This window comes from Salmo trutta, chromosome 33 (genome assembly GCF_901001165.1).
Source record: "Salmo trutta chromosome 33, fSalTru1.1, whole genome shotgun sequence".
In the NCBI taxonomy this organism is placed as follows: Eukaryota; Metazoa; Chordata; class Actinopteri; order Salmoniformes; family Salmonidae; genus Salmo; species Salmo trutta.
In genome coordinates this window covers 6,598,918-6,623,633 of record NC_042989.1, presented here as the reverse complement: position 1 = coordinate 6,623,633, position 24,716 = coordinate 6,598,918, and the positions used below count along the sequence as shown (strand labels likewise).

At 42.1% G+C, this 24,716-nt stretch overlaps 2 protein-coding genes across 2 annotated transcripts in view; both read right to left on the bottom strand.

Moving 5' to 3' along the window:
* Positions 1 to 16,289, bottom strand: part of syne3 (spectrin repeat containing, nuclear envelope family member 3) — a 51,298-nt gene extending 35,009 nt beyond the window's left edge. The window contains exons 1-2 of the mRNA XM_029729651.1: positions 16,015 to 16,289; positions 14,250 to 14,405 (exon numbers count right to left, since the gene is read on the bottom strand). Of these exons, the coding sequence (XP_029585511.1) occupies positions 14,250 to 14,393 (144 nt within the window). The 5' untranslated portion in view covers positions 14,394 to 14,405; positions 16,015 to 16,289. The remainder of the gene's footprint in view (positions 1 to 14,249; positions 14,406 to 16,014) is intronic.
* A 2,045-nt stretch (positions 16,290 to 18,334) lies between these two features.
* LOC115172307 (gamma-aminobutyric acid receptor subunit rho-2-like) overlaps positions 18,335 to 24,716 on the bottom strand; it is a 34,909-nt gene continuing 28,527 nt past the window's right edge. The window contains exons 4-9 of the mRNA XM_029729650.1: positions 23,843 to 24,066; positions 22,455 to 22,537; positions 22,051 to 22,191; positions 21,610 to 21,762; positions 19,042 to 19,262; positions 18,335 to 18,734 (exon numbers count right to left, since the gene is read on the bottom strand). Of these exons, the coding sequence (XP_029585510.1) occupies positions 18,384 to 18,734; positions 19,042 to 19,262; positions 21,610 to 21,762; positions 22,051 to 22,191; positions 22,455 to 22,537; positions 23,843 to 24,066 (1,173 nt within the window). The 3' untranslated portion in view covers positions 18,335 to 18,383. The remainder of the gene's footprint in view (positions 18,735 to 19,041; positions 19,263 to 21,609; positions 21,763 to 22,050; positions 22,192 to 22,454; positions 22,538 to 23,842; positions 24,067 to 24,716) is intronic.

Below are 24,716 nucleotides of genomic sequence, written 5' to 3'. Positions count from 1 at the left end.
AGAAGAAGTGCGGCTTGGTTGGGTTGTGTTTCGAAGGACGCACGGCTCTCGACCTTCGCATCTCCCGAGTCCGTAGGGGAGTTGCAGCAACGAGACTGTCACTACCAATTGGATACCACGAAAATGGGATAGATAGATATACATACATACATACATACATACATGCATACATACATACATACATGGCTCAAAAAAATAAAGGGAACACTAAAATAACACATCCTAGATCTGAATGAAAGAAATAATCTTATTAAATACTTTTATTTTTACATAGTTGAATGTGCTGACAACAAAATCACACAAATAAATCAATAGAAATCCAATTTATCAACCCATGGAGGTCTGGATTTGGAGTCACACTAGAAATTAAAGTGGAAAACCACACTACAGGCTGATCCAACTTTGATGTAATGTCCTTAAAACAAGTCAAAATGAGGCTCAGTAGTGTGTGTGGCCTCCACGTGCCTGTATGACCTCCCTACAATGCCTGGGCATGCTCCTGATGAGGTGGCGGATGGTCTCCTGAGGGATCTCCTCCCAGACCTGGACTAAAGCATCTGCCAACTCCTGGACAGTCTGTGGTGCAACGTGGCGTTGGTGGATGGAGCGAGACATGATGTCCCAGATGTGCTCAATTGGATTAAGGTCTGGGGAACGGGCGGGCCAGTCCATAGCATCAATGCCTTCCTCTTGCAGGAACTGCTGACACACTCCAGCCACATGAGGTCTAGCATTGTCTTGCATTAGGAGGAACCCAGGGCCAACCGCACCAGCATATGGTCTCACAAGGGGTCTGAGGATCTCATCTCGGTACCTAATGGCAGGCTACCTCTGGCGAGCACATGGAGGGCTGTGCGGCCCCCCAAAGAAATGCCACCCCACACCATGACTGACCCACCGCCAAACCGGTCATGCTGGAGGATGTTGCAGACAGCAGAACGTTCTCCACGGCGTCTCCAGACTCTGTCACGTCTGTCACGTGCTCAGTGTGAACCTGCTTTCATCTGTGAAGAGCACAGGGCGCCAGTGGCGAATTTGCCAATCTTGGTGTTCTCTGGCAAATGCCAAACGTCCTGCACGGTGTTGGGCTGTAAGCACAACTCCCAACTGTGGACGTCAGGCCCTCATACCACCCTCATGGAGGCTGTTTCTGACCGTTTGAGCAGACACATGCACATTTGTGGCCTGCTGGAGGTCATTTTGCAGGGCTCTGGCAGTGCTTCTCCTGCTCCTCCTTGCACAAAGGCGGAGGTAGCGGTCCTGCTGCTGGGTTGTTGCCCTCCTACGGCCTCCTCCACGTCTCCTGATGTACTGGCCTGTCTCCTGGTAGCGCCTCCATGCTCTGGACACTACGCTGACAGACACAGCAAACCTTCTTGCCACAGCTCGCATTGATGTGCCATCCTGGATGAGCTGCACTACCTGAGCCACTTGTGTGGGTTGTAGACTCCGTCTCATGCTACCACTAGAGTGAAAGCACCGCCAGCATTCAAAAGTGACCAAAACATCAGCCAGGAAGCATAGGAACTGAGAAGTGGTCTGTGGTCCCCACCTGCAGAACCACTCCTTTATTGGGGGTGTCTTGCTAATTGCCTATAATTTCCACCTGTTGTCTACTCCATTTGCACAACAGCATGTGAAATGTATTGTCAATCAGTGTTGCTTCCTAAGTGGACAGTTTGATTTCACAGAAGTGTGATTGACTTGGAGTTACATTGTGTTGTTTAAGTGTTACCTTTATTTTTTTGAGCAGTATATATAGTTGCACATTTTGGAAAATATTCAGAGGTGGAAACATTCCATGGGAATTAACAGAAATATATGCAAATTAATATTAATACCATTTAAAATGTAGATGTTTATTGCATTGGATATATTTACCATAACATATGGAGACAGAAACCTTTTACCTTATCATAAGTAGACATAATTGCAAATGATTAAATCCTTCCAAAAGAAAAACTATTTAGTTACGAATTGAACTTTAATTAAAATGAGTTGACACTTCACATGGGATGACTTCGCTGAACAACAAAAGAAAGGGAATATTGAATGATCCATCGCATCTCCCAAAAACATTTTCAACATACATCTGTAAAATGATAGTCTAGAAACTAAAGCTTTGATTGTTTTCCTCTCAGGCTTCCATGTCTTCTACCTGGACCTCCTCAATGTCCACCTCTTGAACATCAGACTGAGGCTTCATCTTCACTGTCACTTTCCAACCTTTTTGAGGATGGCTCGTTGTCAGGCTCAAAAAGCCTCAAATTTGCCCGGATGGCCATCAGTTTTTCAACCTTTGTATTGGTCAGCCTGTTGCGTGCTTTGGTGCGTGTGTTCCCAAACAAGGACCAGTTGTGCTCTGAGGCAGCTGATGTTGGTGGGATTTGGAGGATGATGGAGGCAACAGGGGAAAGAGACTCAGATGCACAAAGTCCCTTCCACCAGGAGGCTGATGAGATATGTTTGCACGACTGCCATATTGCATCTCCATCCCAAAGCCCTTGCTTGGAAGTGTACTTTGCTAGACTGCCAAGAACCTTGCCCTCATCCAGGCCAAGGTGGCGAGACACAGTAGTGATGACACCATAGGCCTTGTGGATCTCTGCACCAGACAGGATGCTCTTGCCAGCATACTTTGGGTCCAACATGTACGCTGCGGCGTGTATGGGCTTCATGCATAAGCCTTCATGCTTTTTTATGTATTTCAGAACTGCAGTTTCCTCTGCTTGGAGCAACAGTGAAGTGGGCAGGGCAGTACGGATTTATTCTCTTACATTTGCAAGCAGAGTCTGAACATCAGACAAGATGGCATTGTCACCCTCAATCCATGCAATGACTACCGCTACAGGTTTCAGGAGTTTCAGGCTGCTTACCACTCTCTCCCAAAATACATCATCCAGGAGGATCCTCTTGATGGGGCTGTCCATATCGGCAGACTGTGATATGGCCATTTCTTGGAGAGACTCCTCCCCTCCAGGAGACTGTCAAACATGATGACAACACCACCTCAACGAGTGTTGCTGGGCAGCTTCAATATGGTGCTCTTATTCTTCTCACTTTGCTTGGTGAGGTAGATTGCTGCTATATCTTGATGACCCGTCACATACCTAACCATTTCCTTGCCTCTCTTGTAGAGTGTATCCATTGTTTTCATGAGCATGAGTAGCACAGCCAATGGGTGTGATACGAGGGTAGGACTCTTCCACTTCAGATCAAGCAGCCTTCATGTTCACAGCATTGTCTGTGAGCAGTGCAAATACCTTCTGTGGTCCAAGGTCATTGACTGCATTCAGCTCATCTGCAATGCAGAGACTGCATTGCAGATGAGCTGCCAGCTTAGTGGAGTCTGCCACTAGCACAGTTAGCGTAGTCAGCTCAGCTTTCCCCATTGAGACCGTGTCTGTGCCTCGATCTTGGTTGGGCAAAATTAAAAATGGCGGTGTTCGCTTCAGTAATCTTACTAGTATAAAGACCTCCTCCATTCCTGCCATTATTGAAAGAGATTGTGATACTTCACATCTCAAAATTGGGTTACTTAATGTTAGATCCCTCACTTCCAAGGCAGTTATAGTCAATGAACTAATCACTGATCATAATCTTGATGTGATTGGCCTGACTGAAACATGGCTTAAGCCTGATGAATTTACTGTGTTAAATGAGGCCTCACCCCCTGGTTACACTAGTGACCAAACCCCCCCGTGCATCCGGCAAAGGCGGAGGTGTTGCTAACATTTACGATAGCAAATTTCAATTTACAAAAAAAAAAACAATGACGTTTTCGTCTTTTGAGCTTCTAGTCATGAAATCTATGCAGCCTACTCAATCACTTTTTATAGCTACTGTTTGCAGGCCTCCTGGGCCATATGCAGTGTTCCTTACTGAGTTCCCTGAATTCCTATCGGATCTTGTAGTCATAGCAGATAATATTCTAATTTTTGGTGACTTTAACATTCACATGGAAAAGTCCACAGACCCACTCCAAAAGGCTTTCGGAGCCATCATCGACTCAGTGGGTTTTGTCCAACATGTCTCTGGACCTACTCACTGCCACAGTCATACTCTGGACCTAGTTTTGTCCCATGGAATAAATGTTGTGGATCTTAATGTTTTTCCTCATAATCCTGGATTATCGGACCACCATTTTATTGCGTTTACAATTGCAACAAATAATCTGCTCAGACCCCAACCAAGGAAGATTAAAAGTCGTGCTATAAATTCTCAGACAACCCAAAGATTCCTTGATGCCCTTCCAGACTCCCTCTGCCTACCCAAGGACGTCAGAGGACAAGAATCAGTTAACCACCTAACCGAGGAACTCAATTCAACCTTGCGCAATACCCTAGATGCAGTTGCACCCCTAAAAATTAAAAACATCTGTCATAAGAAACTAGCTCCCTGGTATACAGGAAATACACGAGCTCTGAAGCAAGCTTCCAGAAAATTGGAACGGAAATGGCGCCACACTAAACTGGAAGTCTTCCGACTAGCTTGGAAAGACAGTACCGTGCAGTATCGAAGAGCCCTCACTGCTGCACGATCATCCTATTTTTCCAACTTAATTGAGGAAAATAAGAACAATCCGAAATTTCTTTTTGACACTGTCGCAAAGCTAACTAAAAAGCAGCATTCGCAAATGGAGGATGGCTTTCACTTCAGCAGTAATACATTTATGAACTTTTTTGAGGAAAAGATCATGATCATTAGAAAGCAAATTACGGACTCATCTTTAAATCTGGGTATTCCTCCAGGGCTTCATTGTCCAGAGTCTGCACAACTCTGCCAGGACCTTGGCTCAAGGGAGATACTAAAGTGTTTTAGTACTATATCTCTTGACACAATGATGAAAATAATCATGGCCTCCAAACCCTCAAGCTGCATACTGGACCCTATTCCAACTAAACTACTGAAAGAGCTGCTTCCTGTGCTTGGCCCTCCTATGTTGAACATAATAAACGGCTCTCTATCCACCGGATGTGTACCAAGCTCACTAAAAGTGGCAGTAATAAAGCCTCTCTTGAAAAAGCCGAATCTTGACCCAGAAATTATAAAAAACTATCGGCCTATATCGAATCTTCCATTCCTCTCAAAAATTTTAGAAAAAGTTGTTGAACAGCAACTCACTGCCTTCCTGAAGACAAACAATGTATACGAAACGCTTCAGTCTGGTTTTAGACCCCATCATAGCACTGAGACTGCACTTGTGAAGGTGGTAAATGACCTTTTAATGACGTCAGACCGAGGCTCTGCATCTGTCCTCGTGCTCCTAGATCTTAGTGCCGCTTTTGATACCATCGATCACCACATTCTTTTGGAGAGATTGGAAACCCAAATTGGTCTACATGGACAAGTTCTGGCCTGGTTTAGATCTTATCTGTCGGAAAGATATCAGTTTGTCTCTGTGAATGGTTCGTCCTCTGACAAATCAATTGTAAATTTCGGTGTTCCTCAAGGTTCCGTTCTAGGACCACTATTGTTTTCACTATATATTTTACCTCTTGGGGATGTCATTCGAAAACATAATGTTAAATTTCACTGCTATGCGGACGACACACAGCTGTACATTTCAATGAAACATGGTGAAGCCCCAAAATTGCCCTCGCTAGAAGCCTGTGTTTCAGACATAAGGAAGTGGATGGCTGCAAATTTTCTACTTTTAAACTCGGACAAAACAGAGATGCTTGTCCTAGGTCCCAAGAAACAAAGAGATCTTCTGTTGAATCTGACAATTAATCTGGATGGTTGTACAGTCGTCTCAAATAAAACTGTGAAGGACCTCGGCGTTACTCTGGACCCTGATCTCTCTTTTGAAGAACATATCAAGACTGCTTCAAGGACAGCTTTTTTCCATCTACGTAACATTGCAAAAATCAGAAACTTTCTGTCCAAAAATGACGCAGAAAAATTAATCCATGCTTTTGTTACTTCTAGGCTCGACTACTGCAATGCTCTACTTTCCGGCTACCCGGATAAAGCACTAAACAAACTTCAGTTAGTGCTAAATACGGCTGCTAGAATCCTGACTAGAACCAAAAACTTTGATCATATTACTCCAGTGCTAGCTTCCCTACACTGGCTTCCTGTTAAGGCAAGGGCTGATTTCAAGGTTTTACTGCTAACCTACAAAGCATTACATGGGCTTGCTCCTACCTATCTTTCTGATTTGGTCCTGCCGTACATACCTACACGTACGCTACGGTCACAAGACGCAGGCCTCCTAATTGTCCCTAGAATTTCTAAGCAAACGGCTGGAGGTAGGGCTTTCTCCTATAGAGCTCCATTTTTATGGAATGGTCTGCCTACCCATGTGAGAGACGCAGACTCAGTCTCAACCTTTAAGTCTTTACTGAAGACTTATCTCTTCAGTAGGTCCTATGATTAAGTATAGTCTGGCCCAGGAGTGTGAAGGTGAACGGAAAGGCTGGAGCAACGAACCGCCCTTGCTGTCTCTGCCTTGTCGGTTCCCCTCTTCCCACTGGGATTCTCTGCCTCTAACCCTTTTACAGGGGCTGAGTCACTGACTTACTGGTGTTCTTCCATGCCGTCCATGGGAGGGGTGCGTCACTTGAGTAGGTTGAGCCACTGACGTGGTCTTCCTGTCTGGGTTGGCGCCCCCCCCCCTTGGGTTGTGCCGTGGCGGACATCTTTGTGGGCTATACTCGGCCTTGTCTTCGGACGGTAAGTTGGTGGTTGTAGATATCCCTCTAGTGGTGTGGGGGCTGTGCTTTGGCAAAGTGGGTGGGGTTATATCCTGCCTGTTTGGCCCTGTCCGGGGGTATCATCGGATGGGGCCACAGTGTCTTCTGATCCCTCCTGTCTCAGCCTCCAGTATTTATGCTGCAGTAGTTTATGTGTCGGGGGGCTAGGGTCAGTCTGTTACATCTGGAGTATTCTCTTGTCTTATCCGGTGTCCTGTGTGAATGTAAATATGCTCTCTCTAATTCTCTCTTCTCTCTTTCTTTCTTTCTTTCTCTCGGAGGACCTGAGCCCTAGAGCCATGCCTCAGGACTACCTGGCATGATGACTCCTTGCTGTCCCCAGTCCACCTGGCCATGCTGCTGCTCCAGTTTCAACTGTTCTGCCTGCGGCTACGGAACCCTGACCTGTTCACCGGACGTGCTTGTTGCACCCTCGACAATTACTATGATTATTATTATTTGACCATGCTGGTCATTTACGAACATTTTAACATCTTGACCATGTTCTGTTATAATATCCACCCGGCACAGCCAGAAGAGGACTGGCCACCCCTCATAGCCTGGTTCCTCTCTAGGTTTCTTCCTAGGTTTTTGGCCTTTCTCAGGAGTTTTTCCTAGGGAGTTTTTCCCAGCCACCGTGCTTCTTTCACATGCATTGCTTGCTGTTTGGGGTTTTAGGCTGGGTTTCTGTACAGCACTTTGAGATTTCAGCTGATGTACGAAGGGCTATATAAATAAATTTGATTTGATTTGAGACCAGTGTGTCTGTTGCCCCTTGTGTCTGTGCTCTTGTAGAATACTGGTTGAGGGGTGGAGATGTAATTAATTATTCATTGCCCACGAACATTCAACCACCCATCAGAGATGATTGCAATACAGTCTGCTTTCTCTATGATTTGCTTGATTTTCACTTAACTCTGTTGAACTCTGCATCCAGCAAATGAGTAGATAAAGCATGTCTGGTTGGAGGGGTGTATGCTGGGCAAAGAACATTCAGAAATCTCTTCCAATACACATTGCCTGTGAGCATCAGAGGTGAACCAGTTGCATACACAACTCGAGCAAGACATTAAATCAGCATTTCTCTGAATATGTTCTTCCATTGAGTCAAAAAAACTTCTGATTTCAGGAGGACCATGAGCTGTTGCTATCGATTAGGTGTCTGATTCATCATTTTCACTTCGAATAGAAGTAGAGGGACTTTTGTCAGATGTTGGGAGCGCTGAGGAAATGTTGTGCACTTGGCCAGATGATTCTGAATCTTTGTTGCATTCTTCACATATAATTTGGCACAGTATTTGCAAATGTACACAGCTTTTCCTTCTACATTAGCTGCAGTGAAATGTGTCCACACATCAGATAGTGCCCTGTGGCATTTTCCTGTAAAAAATATATTTTTTTAATTCATGTATAGATAAATAGTTAAGCAGTGAGATTAAACAACTCCTTTGTAAAAGAAATGTTTTAAAATGAAACGTATGGAAACAGGTGAATTAACACTTCTCAGTTAGCAGGCTCAAGCAAGCTAAAACCCTACATGGTAGCAAAAACTAACTACCAAAATTGTTAACAAGTTAGAAATGACTTAAACACTTTGCTGTAGGCTACTATTTACAAGTTAACAAAAAAATGATGTACGTCATAAAATATTTTCACCACAACTAGTATTGTAATCACAACTTACCAGAAAGAATGGGGTCCTTGGCTCAGACAGTGTAGTAGTGTGGGCTCAATAGCATCTCATTAGTGTGCAAAATCTTGAGAATCAGCTGTACATGTGATGGAAGCATGCACTGTGCATGAAGAGGGATGAAATTCCATTGAATTGGGGATAGTTTAACCAAAATATGCCACAAGACCTAGAATTCCCTTATCTGTATCCCACAAAAAAAAGGTTCACTGTTATAAGCTAACTTTTTATGAATTTAAACAAAATCCCCCAAATTCCAGGGCTTAACTTCCCATGGAAAATATCCGAAAAAAATTCTAAACATTTACGGGAAAGTTTACGGCCCTTGCAACTCTAACTATATACACACTACCAGCCAAGTTTTAGAACATCTACTCATACAAGGGGTTTTCGTAATTTTTACTATTTTCTACTTTGTAGAATAATAGTGCAGACATCAAAACTATTAAATAACACATATGGAATCATGTAGTAACCAAAAAAAGTGTTTGATTTAACTACATTTTATATTTGAGATTCTTCAAATAGCCACACTTTGCCTTGATGACAGCATTGCACACCCTTGGCATTCTCTCAACCAGCTTCACCTGGAATGCTTTTAACAGTCTTGAAGGAGTTCCCACATATGCTGAGCACTTGTTGGCTGCTTTACTTCACTCTATAGTCCAAACCATCTCAATTTGGTTGAGGGCGGGGGATTGTGGAGGCCAGGTCATCTGATGCAGCACTCCATCACTCTCCTTCTTGGTAAAATAGCCCTTACACAGCCTGGAGGTGTGTTGGATCATTGTCCTGTTGAAAAACAAATGATAGTCCCACAAAGCGCAAACCAGATGGGATGGCATATCGCTGCAGAATGCTGTGATAGCCATGCTGGTTAAGTAAATAATCACAGACAGTGTCACCAGCAAAGCACCCCCATACCACCTCCATGCTTTACAGTGGGAAACATACATGTGGAGATCATCCGCATCTCACAAAGACACGGCGGTTGGAACCAAAAATTTCAAATTTGGACTCCAGACCAAAGGACAGATTTCCACTGGTCTAATGTCCATTGCTCGTGTTTCTTGGCCAAAGCAAGTCTTCTTATTATTGGTGTCCTTTAGGAGTGTTTTCTTTGCAGCAATTTGACCATGAGGGCCTGATTCAAGCAATCTCCTCTGAACAGTTGATGTTGAGATGTGTCTGTTATTTGAACTCTGAAGCATTTATTTGGGCTGCAATTTCTGAGGCTAGTAACTCTAATATCCTCTCCAGCACAGGTGACTCTGTCTTCCACTCCTGTGGAGGTCCTCATGAGACCCAATTTTATCATAGCACTCGATGGTTTTTGCAACTGCACTTGAAGAAACTTTCAAAGTTCTTGACATTTTCTGGATTGACTGACCTTCGTATCTTAAAGTAATAATGGACTGTCATTTTTCTTTGCTTATTTGAGCTGTTCTTGCCATAATATGGACTTGGACTTTTACCAAATAGGGCTCTCTTACTCGACCTTGTCAAAACACAATTGATTGGCTTTGAGGAACGAAATTCCACACAGTAACTTTTAAGAAGGCAGTCATTCAGGTGACTACCTCATGGAAGCTGGTTGAGAGAATGCCAAGAGTGTGCGACGCTGTCATGAAGGCAAAGGGTGGCTATTTGAAGAATCTCATAAAATATATTTTGATTTGTTTAACCATTTTTTGGTTACTACATGATTCCATATGTGTTATTTCATAGTTTTGATTTCTTCACTATTATTCTATAACGTAGAAAAGAGTAAAAGTAAAAAATAAAAACTTGAATGAGTAGGTGTTCTAAAACTTTTGACCGGTAGAGTGTGTGTAGTCAGTCAGAAGTATTCATACACCTTGGCCAAATACATTTAAACTCAGTTTTTCACAATTCCTGACATGTAATCCTAGTAAAATTCCCTGTTTTAGGTCAGTTTGGATCACCACTTTATTTTAAGAATGTGAAATGTCAGAATAATAGTAGAGAGAAGGATTTATTCCAGCTTTTATTTCTTTCTTCACATTCCCAGTGGGTCAGAAGTTTACATACACTCAATTAGTATTTGTTAGCATTGCCTTAAATTGTTTAACTTGGGTCAAACGTTTCAGGTAGCCTTCCACAAGCTTCCCACAATAAGTTGGGTGAATTGTGGCCCATTCCTCCTGACAGAGCTGGTGTAACTGAGTCAGGTTGGTAGGCCTCCTTGCTCGCACGCGCTTTTCCAGTTCTGCTCACAAATGTTCTATAGGATTGAGGTCAGGGCTCTGTGATGGCCACTCCAATACCTTGACTTTGTGGTCCTTGAGCCATTTTGCCACACCTTTGGAAGTATGCTTGGGGTCATTGTCCATTTGGAAGACCAATGTGACCAAGCTTTAACTTCCTGACTGATGTCTTGAGATGTTGCTTCATTATATCCACATAATTTTCCTACCTCATGATGCCATCTGTTTTGTGAAGTGCACCAGTCCCTCCTGCAGCAAAGCACTCCCACAACATGATGCTGCCACCCCCGTGCTTCACGTTTTGGATGGTGTTCTTCGGCTTGCAAGCGTCTCCCTTTTTTCTCCAAACATAACAATGGTCATTATGGCCAAACAGTTTTATTTTTGTTTCATCAGACCAGAGGACATTTCTCCAAAAAGTACGATCTTTGTCCCCATGTGCAGTAGCAAACTATAGTCTTGCTTTTTATGGCTGTTTTGGAGCAGTGGCTTCTTCCTTGCTGAGCGGCCTTTCAGGTTATGTCGATATAGGACTCGTTTTGCTGTGGATATTGATACTTTTGTACCCGTTTCCTCCAGCATCTCCACAAGGTAATTTGCTGTTGTTCTGAGATTGATTTGCACTACTCGCACCCAAGTACGTTCATCTCTAGGACACAGAACGCGTCTCCTTCCTGAGCGGTATGACGGCTGCGTGGTCCCATGGTGTTTATACTTGCATACTATTGTTTGTTAAGATGAACGTGGTACCTTCAGGCGTTTGGAAATTGCTCCCAACGATGAACCAGACTTGTGGAGGTATACAATTTTTCTTCTGAGCTCTTGGCTGATTTCTTTTGATTTTCACATTATGTCAAGCAAAGAGGCACTGAGTTTGAAGGTAGGCCTTGAAATACATCCACAAGTACACCTCCAATTGACTCAAATGATGTCAATTAGCCTATCAGAAGCTTCTAAAGCCATGACATCATTTTCTGGAATTGTCAGAGCGGTTTAAAGGCACAGTCAACTTAGTGTATGTAAACTTCTGACCCACTGGAATTGTGATACAGTGCATTATAAGTGTAATAATCTGTCTGTAAACAATTGTTGGAGAAATTACTTTTGTCATGCACAAAGTAGATGTCCTAACTGACTTGCCAAAACTATAGTTTGTTAACAAGAAATGTGTGGAGTGGTTGAAAAACGAGTTAATGACTCCAACCTAAGTGTATGTAAACTTACGACTTCAACTGTATGTATGTGTATATATAAAAAATAGATATATATTAAAAAGCATACAGAAGCTTCCCTCGAGGGCAATGAAACTGAGTGAGTGGTGGAAGCATCTGAACGAAAAAGGAAAACTGGACTCCGGTGTCACATACCAGTGTCCTACTGTATTACAGGAGTTAAAGGTGAGGGATCGGTTGAGGGCAGTCATAACAGCCATGTTGGAAAGGACCATGTGAAAAGACGTATCTGAGCCTGCACAGTATGATTCAGAATGGCTGAACAGTGTGAAACGTCTTTGACCCTCGTTCAGAAGTTAGGGTTCGGTCTCACCTCTTTCCCCTCTGAGCGAGTATGACTGGTTAGTTAGGGCTGGGTTTTGCTCACATCTCCTAAGACCGTGTCAGAGGTTAGTTGGGGTCAGAAACTAGCAGTATTTGTGAGTTTTGTATGTTGAATTACACTGGGCTGAACTACACGCCAATGCATTTTGCATCTCCAATGCAAGATACTTTCGAAAGCCGTAATTTGTATTTTCAAAATACTTTTCTATACCATTTTTTTCCCCCTTCATAGTGGTTCACAATTTTGTGGCCCCCTTTCAGCCTGCATTGGTATCAAACGTCTGATCACACTATGTTGTGATAAGAGCGTCTGGTAAATTACAGTGCATTCGGAAAGTATTCAGACCCGTTCAATTTTTTCCACATTGTCACGTTACAGCCACAGGAGGTTGGTGGCACCTTAACTGGAGAGAACGGCTCATGGTAGTGACTGGAGCAGAATCAGTGGAATGGTATCAAATACATCAAACTTATTTCAATGCCATTCCATTTGCTCCGTTACAGCCATTATTATGAGCCGTTCTCCCCTCAGCAGCCTCCACTGGTTATGGCCTTATTCTAAAATGGATTAAAATCAATCTACACACTAAACCCCATAATGACAAAGCAAAAACAGGTTTTTAGGAATGTTTGCAAATGTATTAAATAAAAAACATAACTTATTTACTTCAGTATTTCAGACCCTTTGCTATGAGACTTGAAACTGAGCTCAGGTGAATCCTGTTCCATTAATCACCCTTGAGCTGTTTCTACAACTTGGAGTCCACCTGTGGTAAATTCAATTGATTGGACAAGATCCTCTGTGGAGATGGGAGAACCTTCCAGAAGGACAACCATCTCTGCAGCACTCCACCAATCATGCCTTTATAATAGAGTGGCCAGATGGAAGCCACTCCTGAGTAAAAAGCCACATGACAGCTCGCTTTGAATTTGCCAAAAGGCACCTAAAGAACTCTCAAACCATGAGAAACAAGATTCTCTATTGTGATGAAATCAAGATTGAACTCTTCGGCCTGAATGTCAAGCGTCACATCTGGAGGAAAGCAGGCACCGCTCATACCAATACCATCAATACGGTGAAGCATGGTGGTGGCAGCATCATGCTGTGGGAATGTTTTTCATTGGCAGGGCCTTGGAGACTAGTCGGGATAGAGGGGGAAATTAACAGAGCAAAGTACAGAGAGATGCTTGATGAAAACCTGCTCCAGAGCGCTCAGGACCTCCAACTGGGGGCAACTGTTCCCCTTCACACAGGACAACAACCCTAAGCACACAGAGGCTTCAGGACAAGTCTCTGGATGCCCTTGAGTGGCCCAGCTAGAGCCTGGACTTGAACCTGATCTAACATCTCTGGAGAGACCTGAAAATAGCTGTGCTGAGATGCTCCCCATCCAACCTGACAGAGCTTGAGAGGATCTGCACAGATGAATGGGAGAAACTCCCCAAATACAGGTGTGCCAAGCTTGTAGAATCATACCCAAGAAGACTCGAGGCTGTAATTGCTGACAAAGTTGCTTCAACAATGTACTGAGTAAAGGGTCTGAATACTTATGTATAAAAAATGAAACTGATTTCACATTTACATTTTTAAGAAATAAAATCTAAAAAACTGCTTTTTCTTTGTCATTATGGGGTATTGTGTGTAGATTGAGGGGTAGAAAACGATTTCATCAATTTAAGAATAAGGCTGTAACATAACAAAATGTGGAAAAAGTCAAGAGAACTGAACACTTTCCGAATGCACTGTAACTATATGTATATGTAAAAAATTAACAATTTCAAAGAGTATTACTCTAATGAGCTCCGCCCAGAAACAAGGCCAATCTTATCCAGAGTGACAGTGCATTCAACAAGGGAGATAAACAACAACATATCACTAAGAATGTTGCTGTTCGGCCAGCTACTTGCAAATCTATTTTTGTATTTTAAAATACATGCATTTTAATTAAATACGAAAGTATCTTATATTTTGATACATTGGTCTTTAGGGTATTTTGTAGTTATATTTTGTAATTGTAATTTATTCCCATCCCTGGTTAAGAGTTCTGTGTCAGTGTTTATTAGGGTTGGGTTTCACCTCTGTCTCTCTGAGCCTGGCCTGCAGGGCTGCTCGGGGGCCCTGGGTGTTGTCATTGACCCGGAGCCTCTCCTGAACGACATGTATCCAGGACTGAGCTGCCTCCAGGCTATCGATAAACTCCTGCTGCTCCTGCTGAGTCATGTGGGAGCCAGACTGAGGCGAAACACAGAGAGGAGAGAGAGAGGTTTAGTCTGTATATAGTGCATTGGTAACCGAAGGTTTGTCAGGTGATGGACTGGAGATGGGCTTATTTGACATGGCAGCTGAAATAGGAAACTGCAGATTGACTGATCTACAAATCACCTTGCATCATAAATAACTATCATTTGTAGATCAGTAAATCACAATTTACCCACAATTCATCAAATAATCTATACTCTCAACATGGCCACTCACAGCTGCGTATTCAGGATGTAAACACTTGAGTAAAACTACACAACACTAGGCCTAGGCCTACTTCTTGGTTCATCGGTTTCTCTAGAGAAGGTTGGCAATACTTTACTAGGGAGGATCTACCACAACACATCTGATTCAAGGAGACACCACCACAAAATAAATCCTTGAACTGATGTAATCATCATACTTTAGTCAATGCTGCACTGTTGACTCCTGGTTTGAAGGAATGAGGTTGTTACGTTATTGCACTCACCAGACAATATAGCATATCTATGTATTTGCATACTTGCTGAGTGTGTGTGAACATAACACCAATGATACATGTAGTGTAATAAGGTGTATTTGACATGATGGCTCAATTCAGTCTCGCTGCAGACCTTGTGATGTCTGTAAAAAATGTTGTGCTTTTAAAAACACAGAAATCTTAGGTTTCTAATAAGCTAAAATCTATTTTTCTACTAGGCTAAAATCTGTTTCTACTAGACTCCTCTCTCAAGAGGATTGAAATCCTTGACTAGAATAGTGGGCATTGTAGGCCTAGTCATGATAATGCAATGTTAGGAAGGAAAGAAGGGGTGGTCTGAAGGCACATGGGCACCACAGCTCTTTTCTTTACAGGTCAGAAAATGAAGCCCGAACTCATTTTTCTGAGTGACTAATTTTCCCCGACAGATCAAAACCCCACGTATCCCCTTTTTAGGGAAGTTATACTCAACTGTGGATGTTGTATGTTCTCTAACGACCCATAATATAGAATAACAGAAAAATAGAAAGTACACATAATATAGTAAAAATGTAAGCGCTATATTAAATGGAGAAAGTAAACTTCACCTACATTTCAAAGCCAATAATAGTCTAATAGACAAACTTAAAAATGTACTTTCAGAGTTTACGGGTAAGTTACTCCCCGCCATATGTTGTTTGACAGCTCACGCTTCGTAAATAGACTCGCAACATGATTGATATCTTTCACGCACTCGCTAACGTTACATTGCATCACTCCGATGTGGCTTTATAATTATATATTGACTGAAACGACAAGGATCTGCAATCTTTGCCCCAAGACTTGATCATTTGCCTGTATCTAAATAACTTTTATGGAAATAGCCCTACGACTGAAACGGGAAGCTATTTCGGGACGTTTTCAAACCTATATTTATAATAGAGACTTCGAATTAAAACATATTGGGATATAGGTCTACAAAGGGAAATGTCTATCCATATGAAACTACTGAAGTCTGACAACGTGATATTGTGACGATGGAGTCCATAATACGTTTGTCATCATGCTATTTACGGTACAAATATCCATAACATGAACAGCCCTACCGATAACCGAAATAATAGACGATATGAAATTACTTACCGATTCCTGTGCATTTGGCGAAAGTAACAGCTAGCGTTCCTGTCCACAAATGACCTAATATGCACTGTAAACTTGTAGTATAACGCAGGAAGTGTAGGAGAGGCCTCTGCTATAGCCGCATAGCCTAACCTTAGCGGATTTAGCCAGACGAGAGCAGCAAATCCGCAGAGCAACTGATAATCGCGGGGCGTGAGTGTATTACGTCAACAATTAAAACTGAAAGGCGCGCGTTGAAGAGCTAGACAGATACTGTGGGCTTCTGGACTCAGTCTGATTGACAGAGCAAGTGTGTGTGAAGGGGACACCAATTTCAGTCCCTCTTGTCCTTGACTGTGTGTTAAACACACTAGTATGATGAACATAGTTTGCGTCCCAAATGGCACACTATTCACCAGGCTCCCATACCGCTCCTATAGGAACACCAGTAAATTAAATAGGATGCAGTAGCCAGGGGAGGGGGGAGTTTAATAGTCTGAACAGTTGTAATGCTTGCAACAAACGGAACAGAAATGCTAACAGCAACATATAAAACACATTTCATCTATAATATTTTAATACCACCAAATTATACAATACATTTTATTTTCATAATGAAAACATATCAACATGGTGATACAGGAAAATAGTTTCCCGTACTGATTCCCTATTCAAAATGGAATGGCTAAAGTAGTATTATGGTTTCACAAAACTAATGTGAACTGTTGTCTAGTGAATGAATAGCCTACAGCTGCATTTATTTAAAGCTAATTTCTGCTCACACATTGACATAAAAAAAGTGTTTACTAAAAGCTGTTCCAGCCATGTAATTAGAATGAGAATATCATCTTTCATCTAATTTTAGGGTTGCAGCTTCTCACCTGACTATTAAAGCCTCTAGTGCTTAAAATAAAAGTATATTTTGTTTTAGGCTAAAATCTTCTATACTGTACATTTAAGGTCAATATCTCAAGCAAAGCCATATGTGTTGCCTTTCGTGGCTATAGCTTGTTAAGGTATGATGGCTGATGGCATGGGACACCTTAAATGTTTTTAAACATGTAATTCATTACACAAATCTTTATTAAGTGCTACAGTGGCACGATACAAGGTACTTGTTTTTAGATTTATATATTTACATTATAGGCCTACATTCGTTTTTACAATGGCATGTAACCATACAATAATGACCATATGAGAGGTATCAGAGAAAGGAAAATACATATCTATACAAAATTCCTCAGGTCCTTTACACAGTAAGCTGCAAATGTCCCAGTAACTGTTGCTCACAGCTTGAAATGCTCTACATTGTTGTTACTGTTGTTGTGCTTTAATGACGTCACAGTTTTATCACCACTTTTATTTACTTTACCTTTATTTAACTAGGCAAGTCAGTTAAGAACACATTCTTATTTTCAATGACGGCCTAGGAACAGTGGGTTTAACTGCCTTGTTCAGGGGCAGAACAACAGATTTTTACCTGGTCAGCTCGGGGATTCGATCTTGCAACCTTTCAGTTACTAGTCCAACACTCTAACCACTAGGCTACCTGCGCCCCTAAGACCTCATTTGAACCACAAACCATTATATACACTGTAGTATATTGCATCATAACATTTCACATATGTATGTAGCAGATGCTCTAATCCAGAGCATCATGTGCATCCCAAATGGCACCCTATTTCCTATATAGTGCACTACTTTTGCCCAGAGTAGTCCACTATAAAGAGTATAGGGTGCCATTTTGTACGTAACCATTAAACTCAACTCTGTTAAACACTGAGTTGTTTCAACAGACTGAACTGGTACTTAGACCTGAATGCCAAATAGACCTGAATGAAAAGCTAACAACATTGTAGACACACCTCTGTTGTCAAATGCCAAGCCCAGAGTACAAAAGACTTGAAATGATAGTTATTTGGACAAAAGAGTTTTTGAACAACAGCTAGTACGTACTTGCAGAACTATGAATCACCCTGTGGAATCGATTGAGAGAAATTCACAAACTACAGTGGGATGATGTCTCTGTCTCTCTCTCTGGTGCTTTTCTCTTTGTCCATCAGTGCCAAATATCCACGTAAAACTCAGTCTCCGTCTCTCAGACTTTCGCAATCTCCCTCGTCATTCGTAATATACATAATAAACATGAACCCATATAGATCAGTCTCATATGGGCCAATACCCCAGTCAAACCAGTTAGTAGTCCATCCAAATATTGGCCATTAGTATCAAATGTCCATGTAAAACCCAGTTGCAGTCTCTCTTAGCCTTTCTCTTGTCCATGACGAGTGTGTTAAAACACAGAAACATAGTCTGTGTCCCAAATGGCACCCTATTCAATACATAGTACATTACTTTTGACCAGGGCCCATACTGCACCTATACAGTAGACGCTACGCTCCTATACAGTATGAACACCAGTAGATGAAGTTGAATAGGACGTAGGAGCCAGGGAATAACATCCTGGAGTACTTGTCGATGGCATGTGTATTCTGGATAATTTTGAGGGCCCGGATACCTTTCTTCTTGGTGGTTGTGGACTCGCTACTGACAGACAGGTGGACCACCATGTGCTCCCGAGGAGCCTGCTTCTCGCTCATCACCTCATGTGGCATCTCCACATCCTCCTCGGACACCATAGTTCTTGAGGTGTAGCCGGCCAGGCTGTTGGTGTCCGCCTCGCTGTAGTTCCCGTCTAATATCATGGTCCTGGTCTGGGACATGCCACAGGCGCAGGGCAGCGACTGCAGGAAAGGAGAGAAGGTGAGGGAAAGACCGAGGTTATGGCAGGAAAAATGTATCTAAACTAACTTGAGATGCATGCCTGTCATTTTTTAATCATGCATGTCAATGAGACATTTGACCAAACATTCATGTGTTAGCATGTGTTAAGATAGGCCTAAGAAAAGAAGAGGATGTCTAATGTGTCAGCAGTGTCTCGCAGTCCAACCGAAGTGCATGAAATTAAGAGCAAACTGTATTCACAAGAGATATTCAGTTACTCTTCGAATATTGTCTTAGCTGTACAGTACTATGGTAGCATCTCATTACCTGTGACCTGGCCCTCTCTCTTATCTCGTCTCTCATCTTACGTTCCCTGCGGTCCTGCACGGTGGACAGGTAGTTGACGGCAGCGTACTCCAGCACGGATAGGAAGACAAACACGAAGCTGACCCACAGGTAGATGTCCACAGCCTTGATGTAGGACACTCTGGGCATGGAGGCGTTCACTCCAGTAATGATGGTGGACATGGTGAGCACTGTGGTGATACCTGCGGTTGAAAAAATAAGGAAATAACAAAAGTTCAAGTCTGTCGGTTTAAAAATAAATACAGTTGAAGTCAGAAGTTTACATACACTTAGGTTGGAGTCATTAAAACGTGTTTTTCAACCCCTCCACAAATTTCTTGTTAACAAACTATAGTTTTGGCAAGTCGGTTAGGACATCACTTTCTGCATGACAAGTCATTTTTCCAACAATTGTTTACAGACAGATTACAGACAGATTATTTCACTGTATCTAGTGGGTCAGAAGTTTACATACACTAAGTTGACTGTGCCTTTTAAACAGTTTGGAAAATTCCAGAAAATGATGTCATGGCTTTAAAAGCTTCTGATAGGCTAATTGACATCATTTGAGTCAATTGGAGGTGTACTGTGGATGTATTTCAAGGCCTTAACTGACTTACCTAGTTAAATAAAACTATTAAAACAAGGGGTGAAGATATTTTTCAAGCTTTTTGCTAACAAATTCCAACTGCCCGTTTGTAAGCTTGTCTCCATTACTACAGATGGGGCACCCACTATGGTAGGCCGCATTAGAAGCTTAATGTTATGTCATGGCATTAAAAGCTTCTGATTGGCTAATTGACATCATTTGAGTCAATTGGAGGTGTACCTGTGGATGTATTTCAAGGCCTACCTTCAAACTCAGTGCCTCTTTGCTTGACATCATGGGAAAATCAAAAGAAATCAGCCAAGACCTCAGAAAAAAAATTATAGACCTTCACAAGTCTGGTTCATCCTTGGGAGCAATTTCTAAATGCCTGAAGGTACCACATTCATCTGTACAAACAATAGTACGCAAGTATAAACACCATGGGACCACGCAGCCATCATACCGCTCAGGAAGGAGAAGCGTTCTGTCTCCTAGAGATGAATGTACTTGGGTGCGAGTAGTGCAAATCAATCCCAGAACAACAGCAAAGGACCTTGTGAAGATGTTGGAGGAAACAGGTACAAAAGTATCTATATCCACAGTAAAACGAGTCTTATATCGACATAACCTGAAAGGCCGCTCAGCAAGGAAGAAGCCACTGCTCCAAAATCGCCATAAAAAAGCAGGACTACGGTTTGCAACTGCACATGGGGACAAAGATCGTATTTTTTTGAGAAATGTCCTCTGGTCTGATGAAACAAAAATAGAACTGTTTGGCCATAATGACCATCGTTACGTTTGGAGGAAAAAGGGGGAGGCTTGCAAGCCCGAAGAACACCATCCCAACCGTGAAACACGGGGGTGGCAGCATCATGTTGTGGGGGTGCTTTGCTGCAGGAGGGACTGGTGTACTTCACAAAATAGATGGCATCATGAGGAATGGAAATTATGTGGATATATTGAAGCAACGTCTCAAGACATCAGTCAGGAAGTTAAAGCTTGGTCGCAAATGGGTCTTCCAAATGGACAATGACCCCAAGCATACTTCCAAAGCTGTGGCAAAATGGCTTAAGGACAACAAAGTCAAGGTATTGGAGTGGCCATCACAAAGCCCTGACCTCAGTCCTATAGAAAATGTGGGCAGAACTGAAAAAGCGTGTGAGAGCAAGGAGGCCTACAAACCTGACTCAGTTACACCAGCTCTGTCTGGAGGAATGGGCCAAAATTCGCCCAACATATTGTGGGAAGCTTGTGGAAGGCTATCTGAAACGTTTGACCCAGGATAAACAATTTAAAGGCAATGCTACCAAATACTAATTGAGTGTATGTACACTTCTGACCCACTGGGAATGTGATGAAAGACATAAAAGCTGAAATAAATCATTCTCTCTACTATTATTCTAACATTTCACATTCTTAAAATAAAGTGGTGATCCTAACTGACCTAAGACAGGGAATTTGTACTAGGATTAAATGTCAGGAATTGTGAAAAACTGAGTTTAAATGTATTTGGCTAAGGTGTATGTAAACTTCCGACTTCAACTGTACAGTCGTGGCCAAAAGTTTTGAGAATGACAAATATTAATTTTCACAAAGTCTGCTACCTCAGTTTGTATGATGGCAATTTGCATATACTCCAGAATGTTATGTAGAGTGATCAGATGAATTGCAATTAATTGCAAAGTCCCTCTTTACCAGAATAGAGTTCAGACATTTCTATAATTATCTGAGTATTGTATGAGTATGTATTCTTTCTTGTAATCATACAACACCAATATATCTTCATTAGGTCTGACAAAGAGGGCTTTATTGTTCAAGGCTCGACGCTGAAAACCATTGTGATACTTACACAATACCAACAAATGCCGGAAATTTGACAATGAGGGGAATAAGCAGCACTAGAGATGACAAACGGTAAGACTTCTGAGCTATTGGTAGCTATTACACCACCATAATTATACCCAGTGAGACGCGGGCTGGGACGGCCCTGCGGTCGATCCAGAAGGACACCCAGGACAGCATGACCATGAGGGTGGCAGGGAAGTAGGTCTGAAGCAGGAAGAAGAAGATGTGTCTCCGCAGGGTGAAGTTGATGTACAGACGATTGTACCAGCCTGTACAGGAGGACACAAAACCAAAGGAAAGTATGGGTCAATAATATCATGGGAATATCAATGCTTATGATTCCCTCCATGTGGTTATTGTGATGACTGAAATGACTGTGTATTGGAGTTTTTAACTCAAATCATAGTGTGGTTGTTTCCTGTGCCAATAACTCATTGACCACTGATCGTGATCCTAATCTTCGTCAATACCTTTAGCTCAACCACAATTACCCTATTTGTCCGTAAACACTGATCTGCCGTCTTAACTGTACTGCACTGTAATGTACTTTAGTGTACCTGTGCTGCTGTAGAACGCCAGGTGAGAGGTGGTGTGGAACTTCTGGATGAGGAACTGAGACAGGGAGATACGGTCGTCCGTACTCAAGGACTCATCCCCACTCTTCCAGTACAGCATCAGATCCTCATCCGTATAGGCATCTGGGGAGCACAAACATTAGATATACTCTCCATAATATTGTTCTGTTTGTGTATTTACTGTAGTCAAAAATACTAAATGTGGTGCCCAGTGGGAAAAATCCTAACTAGAGATATCGTAGGCATTTGAGTACATCATCTATTGATGTCAAATGGAGATTTCCGTGTGTATCTTAGTTAGGATTCATCCCCTTATGAAAATTGTGAGAGGTTATGACAGTATCAGCCTTAATAGTAGTTAATAGTAGTTGGTGACAGTTACTCACAGCTCTCCAGCTCCAGTGAGCAGGTCTGGGTGTCCAGAGGGAAGCGGCTGAAGTCCATGTTACAGGCTGCTGTCACTGTCACCCTGTACAGTAAGGACAACACAGATCCATGATGTGACATCAACTAACCTAAGATTCCCCTATGAGCCTGTTTGCAACACATAAGATTCATTGTAGAGAATAACTCAAAGTTATTGTATGCTATTACAAGATTTTCAAAGTTGTATGGTATTTTCCCTTTTTGTCTTTTGGAATAAATAAATAGCATGACATAACTTTGAAAATCTATTTTTTTGAGTGCGGATTCACTACATATACTGTACATATACAGTACACTGAATCACCTATTTACAACACCAAATAAAGTTGGTCCTTTCTGTTGTCCTTACTATTCCATACAACCAATTCAATACTGATTATAACTGTATGTAAACTCAGCAGAAAAATAAACGTCCTCTCACTGTCAACTGTGTTTATTTTCAGCAAACTTAACAAGTGTAAATATTTGTATGAACATAACAAGATTCAACAACTGAGACATAAACTGAACAAGTTCCACAGAAATGTGACTAACAGAAATGTTAGTCACAAATATCTTTGAAAGACAGGGTCCTGAAAAAGGGACGTTTCTTTTTTTGCTGAGTTTCGTAGACGATCTGAAAAAACAGGGCCATTTTCATGAATAACAATAAACATGTTCTCAATCCATTAGACCACAATTTGTTCATCCAATGTCTGGTGAACGACTTTGGGAAGCATAATAGAACAATCTGGCACAACCAACAACTTAGTAGTACCTTCACATTTTGGCCTAGTTTTCAAAACAGATTTTTTTTAAACATCATCAGCCAGAAGCACATTTCAAATTTTAACAAACAGAAGCAAAAAGCAAATTAATCTTCTTGTCTAGATGTCATCCTACATCCTGCACAGAACCATGTTATTTTTAATATTAACATTTAGGATACTATTAACATTCTAAACTGATTACATTTCGTTCTTACATGTCAACAGCTAAATACATAAACCCAGTATTGAGAATTTTAGGAGTTGATCACTTTGTAGCAGGGGAGGCGAATCGTGGCAATGGAAGGCCACAGTGTGTGAAGGCTTTTGCTCCATCCCAGCGCTAGCACAGTGAATTCAAAATTAATTGAAAATTGAATTGACCCCAACCCTGCATGGCATAGAATGACCCATACCATAAGGTTGCGAAATTCCGGTAACTTTCCAAAAATGCCCAGGTTTCCAGAAATTCCAGGATTCTGGATTTCCTGCTTATTTCCTTCTCATTCCGGAAATCTTCCAAACAAGATTAAAATACAAGGGTATTTTGGAAAAGTGACCGAAATTTTTCAACCCTTGTCCCCAAAGCATCCCAGACCCACCTCAGGCTGTAGAGGACGTGTCCGTCGGGAAAGACCCTGAGCATGATGTTGTCTGTGGTGGTGTCGTGGATGAAGGATCTCTTGGAGTGGACAAAGAACACATCTGGAACCCAGATCTTCTTCACCAGACGCCCGTCGAATGTCATGCTCTTATTGGTGGAGCTGGTGAAGGTCAGGCGCTCATCCTTCCAATAGTGTCTCAGGTACAGGGTCATGGTGAAGTCCTATTGGAACAGAGAAGGGGAAAGTTATGCATTGCCCAGTACCCAGGGTGAGTGGACCAATAGAATGGTCTAAAATGTAGAAACGTTATGATGCAAAATGAAAGTGCCCAGTGAATGTGCAAAACTATACCAAATCGTAATCATACATAACTATGCTACTGTAGTCATAAGGGTTTGACTTATCCCAATGAGTAAGTTACACAAATCTATGTGGAGCTTTGACTTTGAGAATAGTGCTACAGTTTATACATGTAAATAGAAATCATTAACCCAGCTGTCAGTGCTTACAGCACTTTGGGTTGAAATCCTGTTGGGGCTGAAATTAAGCGTAGCCTGAAAGTCAATGGTCAAAACAGTCTCTTTGATTTCTCTGCAACCTCTCATGCCTCTGGGGTTGAGCTCCACTACAAAAAGACTCAAACCTCCTCCTCAGCTTTTACCCCTTCCTACTCTTCATCTCCCTCCGCGTACAAAGACTCCTCACAAAACCCCTAAAGTAGAGATCATCCCTCTCTCACTCCCTATTTCACCCCTCTCCCTTTCCCATTATGTAATGACTAGCAACAGTTGGGAGTACCCATCATTATGATGACCATCTGCATGGTAAATAAAGACGATCCAAATGTTACAGTCTGTTACATAAGGGATTT